This window comes from Schistocerca americana, chromosome 1 (genome assembly GCF_021461395.2).
Source record: "Schistocerca americana isolate TAMUIC-IGC-003095 chromosome 1, iqSchAmer2.1, whole genome shotgun sequence".
In the NCBI taxonomy this organism is placed as follows: domain Eukaryota; kingdom Metazoa; phylum Arthropoda; class Insecta; order Orthoptera; family Acrididae; genus Schistocerca; species Schistocerca americana.
This window is the reverse complement of record NC_060119.1, coordinates 641,389,061-641,409,133: the sequence shown is the minus strand read 5'-3', so window position 1 is coordinate 641,409,133 and position 20,073 is coordinate 641,389,061. Positions and strand designations below refer to the sequence as shown.

Here is a 20,073-nt window from a genome sequence, read left to right as displayed (position 1 = left end):
AATAAAGTACGTAGTTGATATAATACTTAACTTTAATCCACAATTGGTGTACATCGCTCTTGATGGTACATGTTATAATCTCAATATCAAATGCTATGGCGCCTTGCTAGGTCGTAGCAAATGACGTAGCTGAAGGCTATGCTAACTATCGTCTCGGCAAATGAGAGCGTAGTTGTCAGTCATCCATCTCTGGCTAAGTCGGCTGTACAACTGGGGCGAGTGCTAGTAAGTCTCTCTAGACCTGCCGTGTGGCGGCGCTCGGTCTGCAATCACTGACAGTGGCGACACGCAGGTCCGGCGTATACTAATGGACCGCGGCCGATTTAAAGGCTACCACCTAGCAAGTGTGGTGTCTGGCGGTGACACCACATTCCTCCCCCGCAAATCGGCGAACGGTCGTGTTATAAGGCTTCCGCCCGCCGTGGGGAGGACCCCATGTTGACGTATGCGACGAGGTGGGGAGCCTAACAACAGGCGAGGCTGTGCCACCCGCACCCGGCCATTCGGTCCGAGGGGAGCTAGGAAACGCCTGAAAACATAGTCCAAGGTGCACGCCAACATGCGGTGTATGCGCCCGTAAAGAGACAGGAGGGGCCGAAGATTCGACCTCCATCGGGGCGGGGCAGCCGACGGGCGAAGACGACATCTGGTCCGGAGCCGGCAAGAGTTCCAAGTCGGAGGACAGCTGGTCACGAGATGCGATCGGTGGCGCGTGACCCAGGGAGGCGCTTGGCGGCTGCAGCGAAGCGTCCACTGAGGGCGTCGCCGGCGGGAGAACAGGCGGCAGCGGCGCGTCGCCATGGGGCAAAATGGAAGGCAGCGTCGGTAACACCTGGGGATGAGGCGATCCAGTAGATGGGTCCTCAGGGCGCTGACCGGACGGCACCGTCGCTGAAAGTAGACGGAAAGCGCCAGAACCCGTGCGACGACAGAAGCGCAGCTGATGGAGATACCGACGTTCCTCACCAGAGGCCCCCAGAACCAAATACATAGCGCGGCCGAGGCAGCGAAGAATGCGCCCTGCGAGCCAACGCCGTGAACCTCGATAGTTGCGATAGTATACAACGTCGCCTGGAGCAAAAGCAGGTGGCTGGCGCTGCACAGGAACCTGATGCGGCGGATGTAGCAAAGACATCAAGGTTCGATGAGGACGACCGTGGAGCAACTCAGCCGGCGAGCGACCATCTCGGGGCTGAGAGCGATACGAGGACAAAAAGAGCAATAACGCTTCCTCCCGAGAATGCGACTCTTTCAACTTCAACATCTGTGACTTGAAAGTCCGGACCAATCTTTCAGCGGCACCGTTTGAGTGAGGCGAAAACGGCGCGGATGTCAGATGTTGAATACCATTGGCCTTGCAGAATTACTGAAATTCTGCGGACATGAATTGTGGGCCATTGTCGGAAACAATAGTCTGTGGAAAACCTTCAATGCAAAAGATAGCAGATAACGCTTGGACGGTGGCAGATGACGTCGTGGAAGCCATCCGGACAACAAAAGGAAAATTACTGAATGAATCTACCACTACCAACCATCGAGCATTCCAGAATGGACCAGCAAAATCGATGTGTAAGCGTTGCCAAGGGGAAGTGGCTTTCGGCCATGCAAAGAATTTCCGCGGTGGTGCGGATTGTTGTTCGGCACACGCCATGCAAGAAGAGCACATATTCGTAATCGCAGCATCGATTCCGAACCAAGTACAGTGCTGACGAGCAAGGTGTTTCGTTCGCACTATACCCCAATTTCCTTGGTGGAGAAGCCGTAAGACAGAGGACTGTAACGAACGTGGGACCACGACCTGGACTGATCATTATCAGAACGCAACAGCAAAACACCACGTCGTACAAAAAGTCTCTCCCTGTGAGCAAAAAATCGGCGAACCAACGATCCTCGATCCGTGACTTTGACAAGGGCCATTACGTAGCAACAAAACGCAAAACGGTAGCAAGGACAGGGTCAGCAGCTGTGGCTGTAGCTACACGACGAAAATCAATCGGAAACGATTCGACCACGTCATCGGTTTCCGAGTCAATGAACATGCAAGCAAGTTCGGAAGAATCGAATGCTCTATCCTCAGCAACAGGCAAACGGGACAACGCATGAGCGTTTCCGTGCTTAGCAGTGGACCGATACAAGATATTGTAGCGGTACTGCGAGAGGAAAATAGACCAGCGAATGAATTTCTGCGCTGTACGTGGAGGTACAGGCTTGTACGGATGAAAAAGCGATGTCAAAGGTTTGTGGTCTGTGATGATGGTAAAGTGACGACCATACAAGAAATCATGAAACTTAGTAACACAAAATACGAGAGCCAAAGCTTCCTTCTCGATCTGTGAATAATTTCTTTGTGCAGACGAGAGCAATTTGGACGCAAAGGCAATAGGGCGATCGTGCGAACCATCTTTGGGCGCAAGCACAGCACCGATCCTGAAATCCGATGCATCCACCATCAACAAAAGGGGTTTCTGGGGATCGAATGGCGTAAGGCAAGTATTGGAAAGCAACGCCGATTTCAAATGGCGAGAGGCGCGTTCGCATTCCGTCGTCCAGACGAGCCAACACTGTGTTGCTAGAGGAGGCCGAAATGCACGCGTTTAATTACACGCTGACTGGCGTGAGGTCTGGAACAGTTAAGGGAATTAATAGTAGCAAATAAAGTACGTAGTTGATATAATACTTAACTTTAATCCACAATTGGTGTACATTGCTCTTGACGGTACATGTTATAATCTCAATATCAAATGCTATGGCGCCTTGCTAGGTCGTAGCAAATGACGTAGCTGAAGGCTATGCTAACTATCGTCTTGGCAAATGAGAGCGTAGTTGTCAGTCATCCATCTCTGGCTAAGTCGGCTGTACAACTGGGGCGAGTGCTAGTAAGTCTCTCTAGACCTGCCGTGTGGCGGCGCTCGGTCTGCAATCACTGACAGTGGCGACACGCGGGTCCGGCGTATACTAATGGACCGCGGCCGATTTAAAGGCTATCACCTAGCAAGTGTGGTGTCTGGCGGTGACACCACATAGGGCATATTCTGAAAACTGAGTTTCTGAATGCATTAATCTTACTCTGTTTGTATGAGTTCGGTCCATGCTAAAGCAAGTAAACAGCATCTGTTCTGTGTGGTTGCGTTAGGACCGTGTGGAAATGAGTAAAGAAATTTATACAGTGTTGCGTACATAAACACGGACTTCGAAAACTACTTATCTTACTGCCGATATTATTCTTATTTGCAGGTATTGAAATTAACATCGGTCGCGAATGCCGACCGATCGTGCATGCTTCCACGCAAAGCATCAGCTAGCACCATTACTAAGGCCAGAACTGTTGGTTAAAAATGACTCCAGTTTGGAAGGGAACTCGGGGTGATCAGATTACTTGAATGAGGAACGAAATTCTTTTTATGGTGATATTATTGAAATAAGGCAGCTCACACTTACAGAATAATTACATACATCGCTTTGAAGTGTAAAGGAGAGAGAACGATAAATTAGTCAGGAGTAATTGTTTTATGATCATTACATCAAAACCAAGCACAGCTCGATAGTTAATGTTAAACAGTAGGTTCTTTGGACTATGGTTACGTTCCTTTGATAAGTGACAATGTTATCTTAGGCACTTTGCCGATACTTCAAACACTTTAAATCTTTTATCTGGCATACGCGATTGCAAGCAACGGCTTAAAATGCTAAACTTGCTAGGATTTGTAAAAGGAGTGCCACATCGTCTGCTGTTACTTTTTCTCTATTGACAGTACCATTCTCCCCGCCTCATTTCGTATTGCAGGGTGCGCCTCTCGTCTAGTCATCAATTCCGTATTACATAGTTGTGTCCAGATACATTTTGGCAAATAACGAACGTAAAGAATAGGAGTGAAATCTGGTCTCGCAGGACAGAGCGGATCGGGTTATGGTTGTGGAAAGGGCTTAAGGCCTGGATTAGAAGAATTTCAGGAAGAAAATTTTAAAAGGTTTTTAACAAATGATCTTTTAAATCTTAATTTAAGACAGCTGAAGGCCTTATCTTAAAATATTCACATAAGGTTCGGCTGAAGGCCATGCACAGTACTTGAGACAAAAATCACAATCTAAAAACAACAGAACTATGGTGCTCAGAAGAGCTCCAAGAGCTGGCCTGAGTAGATAACTCGAACATAAGTTTCGGTGAGATAAGCAGCCAAGACTAAGTAATCAGATGGCAACCCGACCCAGGGATGGCTGAAGGACCGACCAACAACCTAATCAATTCCCTTCCGCCCGACCAACGACACGTCAACCGAAAATGTCAGCGAGGACGAAGATACCAGTAGCACTGCGTCTTCAAATATTGGCGTCTAAATACAGCCAAGGCCCCATAACCACTCAAAAATATGAACAAATACAAACGCGTCGAACTACGCGCCGTGCCGGACAGCGTCAACACGGCGAGGAAACACAGGCTCGCTGTTCTGTCCGAACCGACCGACTGCCTACTCCAGTACGCAGACAGCATTCATAACTGCTCAGTGGAAATCACAGAAGCTACACAAAGTTCCACGTAAACACTTGCACCAAGAACTCCGACAATCCTAAAACCAATCACTGTGGAAGAAGTGAGTTTCCATAAGCGGTCGGCGACCAAATACACGTCGTCCGATAAGACGACCCACCGAACGACCAACCAAGGTCGTTCCCACTCAACGGTCGGGCGAGTCATGGCTGTCCAGAGCTCACTGCAGCTCCGTGCCTACTCCCTCGATGTCCGTTCGGAGCTTCGAGACACGGCGACCCGGGCACACTGGCTCGGACCCAGCCATACAGAGGGAACAGTTGCCCACTGGGCACCCGACATCCCTGCACAAGGAAGGAACTGACCCACGTCCGGCAAGACGACCAACTGACGAGGCCCAGAAACGCTCAAAAGACCAAATACACGTAGCCCGATGAGACGACCGACTGAATGACCAACCAACGGTCGTTCCCGTTCCAGTCTCGTTCCGTCGGACAGTTCATATCTGTAGCCAGCGGTCGGCGAGTACTGGCTGTCCTGACCTCACTGGCGCTGCGTCCCGACTGAACTGCCGACACACGACGACACGGAAAATACTAACGGTCGCTCCAGAGATGGTACGACAATCCACTTATCGATAAGCGTTGCTGCTGCCACTCACGGGCAGGCAAGCCAGCAACTTAGTGACGCCAGTAAATCGAATAAGAAATGTGACGGCAGAACCGCAAAGAGAAGATGTTAAACAATTCGTATATGTTTCCTGAAATTAAACTTCCGCAACTTGAGAGAGCCCCCATGAAAAATGAGTGATGGTAAGACAATGAAACTTTGTGGAAACTTTCGAAAGAACATGAAAAACAGAAATAGCGATTAGTTTCCTTTCAGATTACGCTGATACAATAGCTCCCTACTTAGCAATCATATACAACCGCTCGCTCACCGATAGATCTCTACCTACAGACTGGAAAATTGCGCAGGTCCCACCAGTGTTTAAGAAGGGAAGTAGGATTAATCCATCGAACTGCAGACCTATATCATTGACGTCAGTTTGCAGTAGCGTTTTGGAGCATATACTGTATTCAAACATTATGAATCACCTCGAAGGGAACGATCTATTGATACGTAATCAGCATGGCTTCAGAAAACATCGTTCTTGTGCAACGCAGCTAGCTCTTTATTCGCACGAAGTAATGGCCGCTATCGACAGGGGATCTCAAGTTGATTCCGTATTTATAGATTTCCGGAAAGCTTTTGACGCCGTTCCTCACAAGCGACTTCTAATCAAGCTGCGGGCCTACGGGGTATCGTCTCAGTTGTGCGACTGGATTCGTGATTTCCTGCCAGGAAGGTCGCAGTTCGTAGTAATAGACGGCAAATCATCGAGTAAAACTGAAGTGATATCAGGTGTTCCCCAGGGAAGCGTCCTGGGACCTCTGCTGTTCCTGATCTATATAAATGACCTGGGTGACAATCTGAGCAGTTCTCTCAGGTTGTTCGCAGATGATTTACCGTCTAGTAAGGTCATCCGAAGACCAGTATCAGTTGCAAAGCGATTTAGGAAAGATTGCTGTATGGTGTGGCAGGTGGCAGTTGACGCTAAATATCGAAAAGTGTGAGGTGATCCACATGAGTTCCAAAAGAAATCCGTTGGAATTCGATTACTCGATAAATAGTACAATTCTCAAGGCTGTCAATTCAACTAAGTACTTGGGTGTTAAAATTACGAACAATTTCAGTTGGAAAGACTACATAGATAATATTGTGGGGAAGGCGAGCCAAAGGTTGCGTTTCATTGGCAGGACACTTAGAAGATGCAACAAGTCCACTAAAGAGACAGCTTACACTACACTCGTTCGTCCTCTGTTAGAATATTGCTACGCGGTGTGGGATCCTTACCAGGTGGGATTGACGGAGGACATCGAAAGGGTGCGAACAAGGGCAGCTCGTTTTGTATTATCACGTAATAGGGGAGAGAGTGTGGCAGATATGATACGCGAGTTGGGATGGAAGTCATTAAAGCAAAGACGTTTTTCGTCGCGGCGAGATCTATTTACGAAATTTCAGTCACCAACCACCATAAATGAATGCAATCTATTTTATTTGTAGTATATGCATACTGTGTTACCAGTAACATCATTGCTGTTCAATTCAAGTAATGTATCCTTGATGCCAAACGAAATAATAATAATAAAAAGTCACCAACTTTCTCTTCCGAATGGGAAAATATTTTGTTGAGCGCAACTTACATAGGTAGGAATGATCATAAAAATAAAATAAGAGAAATCAGAGCTCGAACAGAAAGGTTTAGGTGTTCGTTTTTCCCGCGCACTGTTCGGGAGTGGAATGGTAGAGAGATAGTATGATTGTTGTTCGATGAACCCTCTGCCAATCACTTAAATGTGAATTGCAGAGTAATCATGTAGATGTAGGTAGATGTAGAATAAACGGTACGAACACGAGCCGCACACAGCTCAAGGAGTGGTCCCAAAATTGAACCCTATGGGACTCCCTTCGCTGTTGCTCCCCAATGACTAAAATTGTCTTTCCTTCCAATGTTGTTTGAACTTCATGGTACATCTTTTTGCTTTCTGTTGTATTTGATTGAAACCAGTTGTTTGTAAAGCCATCAAATCGTTAAAAGTTAGGTTTTTCTTTGGTAAGATCACAAAAATATCATATGGTGACATTTAATTATTTATGGCTTGTAACATTTGGTGAGTGAATGGATAAATAAATAACATTCTCACTCGAGCAACCCTTCAGTAGACTCTTTTAATTATGCAGACACCCTGCGAGCGAGCTTTGGGTGGGGCCACGCTTTTGTAGCACTTGCACGTGTAGTCTAGGAGGCGCGGCAGGTGTCTGTGAGAGCCGGCGGCGCGGCGGTGTTGCAGAGGACGGGCAGCGTGCGGGGCGAGGACGTGCCGTACGTGCTGGGCCTGCCGCTGGCGGCGGCCGCGGCGGGCGCGCTGTCGCCGCAGCAGCACAACTTCAGCCGGCAGGACGCCGCCGTGTCGCGCCTGCTCATGCGCTACCTCGCCAACTTCGCCAGGACCGGGTCAGTACGCCTCACCTGCACTCTGCTGCCTGCTGCCGCGCCTTGCTTTCTGACGTGGTGCTAGCCGAGGTAGCAAATAAAGACGATCAGACATCTACAAAAAAGATTAATTATTGTAGGTTTGCTACAATTAAACTTCCGCTGCTTGAGAGAGCCCCCATGAAAAATGAATGATGGTAAGACAGTGACACTTCTGGAAACATTCTAAAGGACATGAAAAGTAGAAAAAGCGAATACACCATTGAAAGAAATACTCTCGTGATGTATATTTTAAGACTGAAGCGACAAATGAAAAATCGTAGCAAGGCCAGGATTCGAACCTGGGTCTCACTCTCACTTTTTTCCATTTTTTTCTCGTTTCCTCCTCCAGATGGGGCAACGCTGTAGGGAGAGGAAACGAGAAGAAGTTGTATCTTACCGGGATTCGATCCCGGTTTCTGGCTTACTTTTTTTTTAGGCAGATGTGCTAATTACTTTGTCTGGCCACGATGCCCCCCCCCCCCCCCCAGGCTTATCACTGTGCTGGTCCCTAACATCTACTGGCCTTTTTTATGGTTTTGTTTTTTATTCCATTGATTTATTTATGTTTCTCTTTGAAACCTTACAACGTTGTACCCGAAAAAGAAAGCACTAAAACCGGAATTAATCCTGCATGGCTTCCATCACTGAAAACGGAAAAAAAATTATTTCCAATCGTTGCTTGCAAAAATGTTTTATTTATTTCTTATTAACTAAAAAAAATTGGAGTAGAGCCAGAAATATTCTCCACATCATCCAACTCATTGCTAATTAAATACGTGATACAGCATGTCCACAAAAAGCGTACGATAGTGTGGCAGATTTCGCCATGTCCAGTGGGCTATAAACATGTACAGACACAAGGGTCCACATCATACCCATTCCCCACCACATAATGAACATCATTCCACACAAGCCACATAATTGTACTGTTCTTCATCCTCCGGAAGAAGGTTGAACCTGAACGCAGGACAATCTCACCGCGGATTGCCGACTGCCAAGAAAGGCCAATTGACCAATTGACGGCGAAGCCAACTGCGATGCCTGTGTCCGCAGGCGACCAACTCCTGTTTCTTCTTCTGCAACATCAGACATATCTTCCCCCTCATAGAGGCTCTCAATATACTCTCTCCACCTACCCCCCTCTTTCCTCTGCATTTAACAGTGCAATTCCATTGCTCTCTTGATGACACCGCCCTTGCTTTTAATTTGACGTAGGTTGTTATCACTTCCCTATATGCTAAGTGAGTCCTTCCGACCATCATTTCTTTTTCGATTTCTTCTCATTTTTCATGCAGCTACTACGTCTTCCTTTTTTCATCAATCAGGTGAAATATTTCTTCTGTTACCCATGGTCTCTTCGCAGTTACTTTCTTTGTCCCTATCTTTTCCTTTCCAACTTCTGTGATTGACCCTTTTACAGACGTCCATTCCGCTTCAACTGTACGCCCTACTGAGTTATTCCTTATTGCTGTACCTATAGCCTGAGAAAGCTTCAAGCGTATTTCGTCATTCCTTAGTACATCCGTATCCCACTTCTTTGCGTATTGATTCTTTCTGACTACTTTCTTAAATTTCTGCCAACTCCTCATCACTAACACATTGTGCTCTTGGGTAAGCCTCACAATCCAGTATCTGATTTCGGAATCTCTCTCTGACCATGATGTAATCTAAATGAAATCTTCCCGTACCGCCCGGCTTTTTCCATGTATCCCTACTCCTCTTGTGATTCTTAAACAGACTATTCCCTATTGCGAGCTGAAATTTATTACAGTACTCAATTAGTCTTTCTCCTCTCTCATTCCTTTTCCCAAGTCCGTATTCTCCTGTAACCCTTTCTTCAATTCCTTCCGCTACAGTTACATTTCAGTCCCCCAAAAAAAGGTTCAAATGGCTCTGAGCACTATAGGACTTAACTTCTAAGGTCATCAGTCCCCTAGAACTAATTAAACCCATCTAACCTAAGGACATCACATACATCCATGCCCGAGGCAGGATTCGAACCTGCGACCGTAGCGGTCGCGCGGTTCCAGACTGTAGCGCCTAGAACCGCTCGGCCACCCCGGCCGGCCCCAGTCCCCCATGACTATTAGATTTTCATCTCCATTTTCGTACTATATTACCCTTTCTATATTCTCATATACTTTCTATATTTCTTCATCTTCAGCTTGCGACGTCGGCATGTATTACTGACGTATCGTTGTCGGTGCTGGTTTGCTAACGATTCTGATAAGAACAACCCTATCACTGAACTGTTCACACCAACTCACTGTTTGCTCTGCGTTTCTATTCATAACGAATCCTTCTCTCGTTATGCCATTTTCTGCTGCTGTTGATATTACCCTGCATTGATCTGATTAGAAATCCTTGTCTTCTTTGCGTTTCACTTCACTGATCCCTACTATATCGAGACTGAGCCTTTGCATTTCCCTTTTCAGATTTTCTAGTTTCCCTACCACATTGAAGCTTCTAACATCCCATGCCCCGACTCGTAGATCATTATCCTTTCATGTGTCTTAGTTTCCATTGCCTTCTGCATCCTCTTTCCGTTGATCATTATTGATTCTTCCGCCTTTAGGAGCAGTTTCCTACCCCAAGGACAAGAGAGTGCCCTGAACCTCTGTCCGCCCCTCCGCCGTCTTTTATAAGCCCGTTGGAAGAATGAGGGTGACTCCTTATGCGGGAAGTCTTCGGCCGCCAATGCTGCTTATTAATCAGAGTTTAAGCGGTAGCGTGCTCCGAACCCAGGCCCGAGGATATTTTTATTACTAATCAAAGACGCTACTCTAGACAACGAGTGCAGCACCTTCATCGAGTAATGATCAATAATAACACGAAACAATCAATGGCGGACGATCGCCACGGCCCATGGAATCTCAACCGCGTCAAATCCCTGATACTCCCGGTTGTTAACCTGTGTTCCCGTAAAACGACAAACTGCATCTAAAACGTCCTTGAGCACCGATATGTCGTCCTGCGTACGAAAAAGTACCATAACGTCATCGGCACGCGCGCGGACGATAAACCTTTTCCAAATAACGACCAGCCATCCAACCGAGCACCTATGGACTGTAATAAGTATTCCAGAATAGACATAAAAAGGGAACTCCACTGTAGGGCACCTTGACATACTTCATTCACGTCGACAGACGCCTAAATACCAGTAATTAGAGAGGGGAACATCCATCGTGCACCATTATTAAAACAAACAGCCGTCAATACTTGCAACAGAAACTCATCTCGACCAAACGTGTGATTAAAATCAATAAAAAGTAAAGCTGCCGACACAGGAACGGTGCAAGCAATCGAGATGAGATCTCGACATTCAGCAACGGGAGTCAGGAGAGTACGACCCGAGACACAACTTTGATAACGCGCGACAATGTCAGCAGGCAAACCTGACAGACGGCTATTTATCGTCTGCGCTACAGTTTTATAATCACAACTGAGTAGTGTTATCGACTGGACCTGATCTATGGGCAGATGTCCCATCTCCTTTGAATTGAAAACGATTTTTCCGACCTCATAGGAGAGCGGGATGTGTACCCCTTGCCCTACTTCATTCACCGTAGATGTTATCGTATCACCTATCAGAAGAAAGAACCGAACATAAAAGTTTTCGGGAAGTCCAGCCAGATCTGGCAGTTTGGGGGAATGAGATTGGACTAGAATGTCAGATGTCGCATGACGGTGAAAAGCTTCAGAACTTCTCACAGTGAGCTGGCATAACAACACTATGAAAGAGGGATGTAAAATCAGCAGATGGTATACCGTCTGACTGCACCCTGGTTAAAGGTCGGAAATGTGTCCTCGGAGTCTTTCGTGACGGCATACATGAACAAAACGTTTTCGGTTTTCCAACAGCGTCAGTTCGAATAAAATCCTCGAGCTTTCGACGGCCATCTCCGCCATCGTCGTCGGGAGTTCACTGACTGCCGGAGCTGTTACGGTCTCTCGCTTATATAGGCATGATGACATCAGCAGCAGCCAATCAGATCGATCCAATGTGGCGCATGCGCGTAAGTCGACACGGGCAGCTAGCGGAGCTATTGCCCGTGACAGCACGTCTGGTGGCGCCAGGGGCAGGCGCTACGTTTGAAACTGCCGCTCCCGCATCGCGCATCTGTCTCTGCTTTCTTTCGATGTCCAACGCCCGTCCCCATGCCCTGCTGACTGTGTATCCCTGGTCTCTGTTGAAATTGTTGTTGTTTAAGCGAATCTCGGCCACTTCCTTTATAATGGAGTCCCAATATGTAGACGCATGAGCCAACACTTTTGTATTTTCGAACTGTATTTTATGTCCGTTTTCTAGGCAATGCTCCGCTATGGCCGACTTGTCAAGCTTCCTTTGTTTTATATGGCGCTTGTGCTCAGTACAACGCTCCGCAACCGTGCGAATTGTCTGTCCAATGTACATGCTGCCCCATTCACAGGGTACACCATACACACCGGACACTCAAAGAGCAATGTCGTCTTTAACAGGACGCAACAAATCTCGTATCTTGGAGGCGGGTCGGAACATTGGTGTTAGCCCATTCTTCTGCAGCAGACGTCGTAACTTTGTGCTAGTTGCTCCACAGTACGGCAGGAATACAATCCGTTTGGCCTCTTCTACTGATTCACCAGGTGTCTTTCGTCGGCAGCCCTTGAAACCGTTTGCGATGTCTCTTTTGCTGTATCAATTTTCCCCGAAAATACGTTTTAAGTTCTGCAATTCAGACTGTAGGTGGTCGTCGCAGCAAGCCGTAATAATGGAGAGCTTATCCCCTTAACGTTTAGGTTGAGAAATGTATGGGCCTGAATTAGGTAACACATGTAAAGCACGAAAGGAAAACTAGAAAATAATTCACGCATCACGTCCCGTTATCCACAACACCGGCAAATGGCGGAGAAGAAGGTACAGGATTTCAATCCTCCCCACAGGAAGGTGCAGATTTCATTTTTTTTTTTTTTCGGGTAGACGCTACACGCACATATTGAAAAAGTAGTTTCGCACCACTCCGTGACAACCTAATTTCTTGACGTGGAAGGGTAAAGAATTCATCAAAGTCCGCTGCGAGGTGGAAGGCGTCCCCTCTCCACTTAGTCGAATGCGTGAAACACAACCGGCAGCGATGAACATATTCATCAGATAAAGAAGAGACAGACAATTCAGCATCTGACTACCCGGGAGAGAACCTGTAGTAACCTGTTGCTCCACCGTATCAAGAATGAGGAGGGGCTAGTAATGCACTAGAACACGGTGAAGGCAGAACAGCCGACGACGTCTCCGATAAATGATCGGAACCTACCGTAAAAGATGCTTATAAGGGTGGAGGACAGGACTCAGATGCAACATTCATTTCAGCACCAATAGAACCAGCAAACAATTGAGGACGTGGGTTGCCAGTGCTACTCTGAGATGAAGAGGTTAGCCACAGGAGAGGAATTCATGGCGGGTCCCATCAAACCAGTCAGAAGACTGATGACAAAAAAAGAAAAAAGAAAAACAGCCTCGCCAGTTGCAGATATTTGCTGGGTTGCAGAAGGCGTGTGCAACGTTTATGTTCTGTTCGGCACAGACAGCTGATCTTTACAGTTCCGCCAACGATGGCGCTGGCGCCGGCCTGTGTGGTTTCTGTCATCGTGACAGTGATGCAGGTGCGGCAATACTCGCAGCGCGCTATATAAGGCGGAGCGGAGAACGTCTTCGTCCACCTATTCCTCCACATGCAAAGCCAAACCCCCTCCCACCAACCCTGAACTCACTGTCCCCGCTCGCCCCATCGATCCACCCATCCACCCTAACAATTCCCTCCGCCCTCCCCCTACAGCAGAAGACATCGTCCGGTTCTTCACCATCGTCCACCCCTTCCAGCGCCCCCACACACTCCAGCAGATTTCCCTTGCCGCCCGCTCTGTTTTCCACTTTAACACTTACGCCACCTACTCCCACAACCAGGCCCACTTTACCTTCACCCGCCTCGACACCCTCGTTTAAGCCCCTCTCTCCCCTTCCCGCACCCTTCCCACCACAAACCTCCTGGCGCATCAACAGTATCATCTCCTCTAACTCAACATTCACTCCCTCCCTGCAAACAAATACCTCTTCATGCATAACCTCTCCTGGCACCAGATTGACTCCTTCATCCTTAATGAAACCTTCCTCCAACCCCACCATGTTGTCCGCACCTCCCCCTATCTCCTTCACCGTACTGACAATCCCCTTCCCCTAGCCCGAGGCGGGGTCGCTATAGGCCACCTCCGACACCTCCCTGTCCGGCCACAACCCCTCCTCAATGACCCGACTGAACACCTTCTCCTCAGCCTATTTTATCCTCCCTCACCATCACCTGCGCCACTATCTGTATCTGCCCTGCAGCTCCTCTCCCCTTTGACTTCATTTCCCTAGTTGACCCTACCTTCTCCACCTATGTGATCGCCGCTGACCTCAATATCCACAGCCGTGAACCTGTCACCCTTCCGCGGTGGCATCAGTTCCTTGCCACCCTCTATGGTGACCTTGTTCCTCTCCCATAGCACACCCGTCCTGATAGTAACTCCACCCCCGATGTTATCTTCGCTTCCCGCAACCTCCTTGGTCGCATCATCGTTGATGTCCTCGATCCTGTCGGTAGTGACCATCTCACTGTCCTTCTCACCATCTCCTCGACCTGTCCCGTCACTGCAGCCACCCACCCAGCAGCCCCTCCGAAGTCTGTCCATGACTACCACCATGCCAGTTGGGATGCCTACCGGGAATCCATTGCCTTACAGGTCGAAAGCCACCCCTCACCTTTCACCACCCTGATGACATCACCCATGCCTCTTCCTTCCTTCAGAAGACCATCACTGACGCTGTGGAGGCTCATGTCCCTACCAAACTCATCCACCCTCACCACCCTACGCTTCCTCCACAGGCTGTCCTTCTTCTTCGTGAATTCTGCAGGCTCTACCGCTCCTTCCTCCACACTCATGACCGGGATACTCTCACCCACCACCGGCAATTACAGCGACACATCTGGAACCTCCTTACAGCAAAGAATCGCCGGGACTGGCTCCAAACATGCACACACCTCAACTCCGCCCTCCCTGTCAACTCCTCCTAGTACTGGTCAGCCTTCCCCCGCCTTACTGGTAGCCATCCCTCCCCACATTGCCCCGTCCTCCATGACGATCGACACTTTCCTGACGACCTCAGTCAGGCTCACCATTTTGCTTCCCACTTATCTGAGGTCTTCTCCATTCCTGACAATCCCCATTTTGATTAATCCATCTTCCTCACCGTCCTTGACCGCACTGACACCTCTGTCCCCCCGCTTGCCCCTAGCTTCCAGTACTTGGATCAATTACCCCCCCCCCTCAGACATCAACACTCCCATCACCACACAAGACATCACACTTGCCCTCTGCTCCAAACGCAACATCGCCCCTGGTCATGATGGCGTCACCTACCGTCACCTCAAAGAATCCCCTCCATCCTTCCTGTCTGTCCTTGCTACCCTGTAAAATGTCTTCCTCTCCACTGGATTTTACCCCAACCTGTGGAGGACTTCCCATGTCCTGCTGTTCCCTAAACCTAACAAACCCCCCTCTGATACCTCTTCCTATCGTCCCATCTGCCTCACCTCCATGTTCAGTAAGGTCTTCAAGCCCATCCTCTCTCGCCGTATTCACCACCACCTTAACCAGCACCGCCTCCTTCCTCTTACCCAATGTGGCTTCCGGCCTTCCTTCTCCACTGACGACCAGCTCCTTAACCTTACCAATCTTCTTTCCCTCCAACTTAACTCCCATCGCTCCATTATCTTTGTTTCCCCATGATCTCCAGAACGCCTATGACCATGTCTGTCATCCCGAGCTCCTCTTCGAACTCCAGACCTATGCTCTCCCCATCAACTTTGTCTGTCTTGTTGCTTCCTTCCTCTCCCATCGTCCCTCCTATGTGACTATCCACAATTCCAACTCCCTCTGCCTGCATGCCCCAAGGTTCTGTCCTTTCCCCTCTCCTCTATCTCCTGTACACTGCTGATATGCCCAAACCTCCACCACCTGTTCATCTTCTCCAGTTCGCTGATGACACCGCCTTCCTAGCCCTTTATCCTACCCTTCAACAGTCCCAATGTACCCTCCAAACCCACCTTGACCAATTCACCGCTTGGTGCAACCAGTGGTTCCTCTGTGTCAATCCCTTCAAGACCCAGGCGATCATCATAGGCCACACCACCCACTCCCTCCACCTCCATGATTTCTACCTCACCATTTATGGCAGTCCTATCCACCTCACTCCTATCCTCAGATACCTTGGCCTCACACTTGACAGCCACCTCACCTGGACTCCCCATCTCCTTACCATCCAAAATAAAGCTCACAACCGCCTCCACCTCCTGAAACTCCTGTCCAGCCAGATGTGGGGTCTGCATCCTTCCACCATCCTTAACACCTACAAATCCTTGATCTGCCCCATCCTCTGTTATGCCAGCGTAGCTTGGATTTCCGCCCCTCCCCGGTTCTATAAAGCCCTCTAAATCCTCAAACGCCATGCTCTTTGCCTCGCCTTCCGCATCCGCCTTCCACCCCCCACGCACAGCCTCTACGACCTCATACCCTTCCCCCACCTTCTACTTTTCCTTGAATACATCCGCACACGATATATTGTCTTCCACCTTGATCCCCCTCACCCCCTGGTGTCTCCCTTCCTCTCCACCCCCAACCAGTTGCCGCGCCTTTACCGTTGTGTCCCACCCTCTCTCCATCTCCACACCCTCAACCTCCTTTCCAAACACAACTTCCACCATCTACCCCTCCCTGACGATGAGCTTCGCCCTGACATCTACCCTTCCTACCAACTCTAACCCCATCTTCCTGCCTCCTCCTCAGGGCTCCCTCTCCTCCTCCTCCCTCCTCCTGAGCGGCTTCCCCCTCCTACTCCCCCTCCATCTCTTGTGCCTCCTTTCAGTGTCTCTGCATTCCCTCCTGCCCTGTCTTCCCTCTTCATCTCCCACCCCACGTGTCTCCAGCATCTTTGTGTACCCACTGATGCCCCTCCTCTCTTCATCTCGCCACTTCCCCTGCTGCCCCTTGCTCACCCCCCCTTTTCCATCCTCTCTGCCCTTTCCGTCGGCAGGTCCCACCTGGCAGTTTTATTCTTCGTCGTGTGTGCTCCAAGTGGGTTTTTAAATGTGTTGTTCCGGAGTGTTTTTACTACTGTGGCCGACTTTTAACCTGTGCGTGTCCATTCAGTGTCTTCTCTGAGTTTTGAAGAATCGCTAACTGTGTTTTTAAACTTTCTGGTGACTTTTTTTTAACTGTCCTCCATGAACGTCTCCGTGTTAGTCTATTTTTTACCTCCATTTTCTCCCATTATTCTGTTTTAAGTTCCCCTTTATCGCCTTATGTATGTAACTTTTTATTCTTATTTTAAGTTGTCATGTCACTCAGCTGAAGAGCAGGGGATTGTGCCACTGACAGCCCTCCCCTGCCCATATGGGGCAGGGGAATGAAATCACAATAAAGGAAAAAAAAAGTCTTCGTCAGTCTTCGATGTCTCACCTGAAGATGGTTGGCAGGTGCCCAGTCGAAATACCGTGGAGTGAAGTTTAAGACGACCGGCTGCAATCCTGAAATCTTTTCGAATAACTTCTGCAAAGTTTGGAATGTAGTGAAAGAGGTACTCACCGAAATTTGGGGGGTTGGGGGGGGGGGGGGGGGGGGAGAGGATGCTGTGGTTGTACTTGGGATAGCTCAGTCGGTAGAGTGTTTATTCAAGAAACGCTAAGGTCCCAGGCTCGAGTACCTGTCTGACGCTATTTTAAACTGCCAGGAAATTTCAAATCAGCGCACACTCTGTTGTAATACGAAAATTCACTTTGAATGTATTTATTTGATGAAATGATATTCTGTCTATGGAAAGTGAGTGACGTATTATATATTTCTTTTTGTTTTAGACAGAAAAACAGAATACGACTACCTGCTATTGCTGGCACCAATTGCAGCGAACCAAGTTGTGATTCTTATCTTGAAACGGTAAATGGCTTCTGGAGTTACCATAAAACATTAGCAAACAGGAAATAAATGAAAAAAAACGATGTACCAGTTGTCCCTTTTGAACGTGTTCTGGCTGATCAAACAGGTGATATTGGCCTTTATTGGGCGAAACCTGAGTCACCAATGTGGGTTAATCCCTTAGAGCAGAGAGCAGAGGAAAGACGTAGAAGTTTTATTCACCCAAACCCCACCCCTTTCCACTCCCAGTCGTAATAGCTAGTCAGTGAGATCCAGACGATTCCAGCCACATCAGTGCCCTCTGATCAGTCATTTTCGAAGGCGGGAACAGGTTTTTAAAGAGAACAGCCAAACGATTGGATACGATATTAGTTTCATTACTGTACTGATTTAATTCATTTACTTTTTGCAACAATCTTTAGGAATTACTGAACTCGTATAAGGAACCAAGCTACTATTCGGATTGGTGTGCAGAATCTTTGAGTCTGGAGATACACCATCAGACGTCTGAAAAAATATCATCCACACAAATCCAAAGATAGCAAGAGCACATGGTGGTGAGAACAACCGCGAAATTAGGTCAACAACTCATACAGTCAAGATGTTGAAAAGAAGAATGCAAAAAAAAATTGAGGATCTCTAAGATGACGATCACTTGGACTTTCGGAAAGGTAAGGGCGCCTGAGAAGCAGTCTGAAGTTGCGGTTGATAACGAAAGCGAGAGTTAAGAAAAATCAAGGCACATGCATGGGATTTGTCGATCTTGAAAAAGCGTTCGACAATGCAAAATTTGCCTGAAAAATGGGAGTGAGGTGTATGGAAAGACGGATAATATAGAACATATGTAATAACAGGCAATAATAGGAACGGAAGACCAAGAACGAAGAGATCGAATTAAAAAGAGTGTAAGGCAGGGACATGGTCTTTCGGCCCTACTGTCCAATCTACAGGGGGTCCCAGGAGGAATGGTCAAGAGTCAGGGGTATGACAGGAACTTTTATTGGAAGCAAAAAAATGTGTGTGTGTGAAATCTTATGGGACTTAACTGCTAAGGTCATCAGTCCCTAAGCGTACACATTAACCTAAATTATCCTAAGGACAAACACACACACCCATGCCCGATGGAGGACTCGAACCTCCGCCGGGACCAGCGGCAAAAAAGTTTAATACACTTTGTCTCTGAAATGCGTTCCTTAAGAGATATGAGCTCTCCATCTTTGCTACTGTGAAACAGATATTTACTACTGAAAAAGTGCTCAAGGCTTCTAAAGTATGCATTTTAGAGTCCACCTTTACCAGACTATTAAACATGGAAATCAAAGAGCTTTCAGTAGAAGAGATTTGTTTCATAGTATCGAAGATAAAGAAATGTTCATAGCTCAAGGTATCAATTTTAGAGGCAATATTTATTAGACTTTTTTGCTTCCGATTATCATTCCTGTCATATCCCTGAATACTGAAGATTCCTCCTAGTATATCCAGTATACATTCAACACCCAATGAAGTGAATAAAATAAAGGTTCTTGGTGAAAGGATGTAAATGATAAGATACGCTGATGAATTGCTATCTTCACTGAAAGTGAAGAAGAATTCAGGAGGTTTTGAATTCAATGAACCGTCTGATGAGTACAGAACACTGACTGAGAATAAATCGAAGAAAGATAAAAGTAATGAGCGGTAGAGGAAATGAGATAAGCGATAAATTTAACATAAAATCGGAGTCCACGAAGTGGACGATGTTAAGCAATTCTCCTACCGTGGAAGCAAAATAAAACAACGGACCACGCAAGTCAGATATAAGAAGCACATCAGCACAGGCAACGAGGGCATTCCCGGCCAAGAGAAGTATGCCACTAGCAAATAACGACCTTTATTCGAGGAAGGAATTCCGAGAATGTACGTTTCGAACACGGCAAGGCATGGTAGTGGATCGTGGTCTGTGGGGAGCCCGGAAAAGAAAAGAACCGAAGAGTTTGAGATACGGTGCTATAGAAATATGTTGAAAGTTTGGTGGACTGATACGATAAGCAACGATGATGTCGGGGAATAGCTTCGTAGACAGGTAGGGGGAGCTGTAGAGGGTAACGGTATAGGGGAAGACAGAAATTGGAATACATCCAACAAGTAATTGAGGACGTATGGTGCAGCTGCTATTCTGAGATGTTGGCACAAGAGAGGAATTCGGCTTGGGCAATCAGAAGACTGATACTAAAAATAAATAAATAAAATAAAATAAAAATAAAATTCAGGTGTTTTGTGGTAATCTGTTCCGTAATTTCGTATTTCAAACTCCAAATTTTTAAACTCACTTAGCGCTATTTTGAACTTCCGAAAATCGACTGTATGTCATTATTATAGATAGATTTTAATGACACAGCCGCAAAGACTGGAACCGATAGTATCTAATCCTTTTATCAAAGATAGGCTTCGATACCTCAAAGTATAGATTTTTGTTTCTCGATATTTTTATGAGTACGATACCTTTCTTACGACGTTACTCAAGAGTGAATATCGAAACCTTTCGTTC

General features: G+C 47.4%; 1 protein-coding gene across 1 annotated transcript in view; it reads left to right on the top strand.

Annotated features, from left to right (window-relative positions):
• Window positions 1-20,073, top strand: part of LOC124584853 (neuroligin 4-like) — a 300,880-nt gene that overhangs the window by 147,603 nt on the left and 133,204 nt on the right. The window contains exon 4 of the mRNA XM_047131372.1: window positions 7,381-7,544. Coding sequence (XP_046987328.1) covers window positions 7,381-7,544 — 164 coding nt within the window. The remainder of the gene's footprint in view (window positions 1-7,380; window positions 7,545-20,073) is intronic.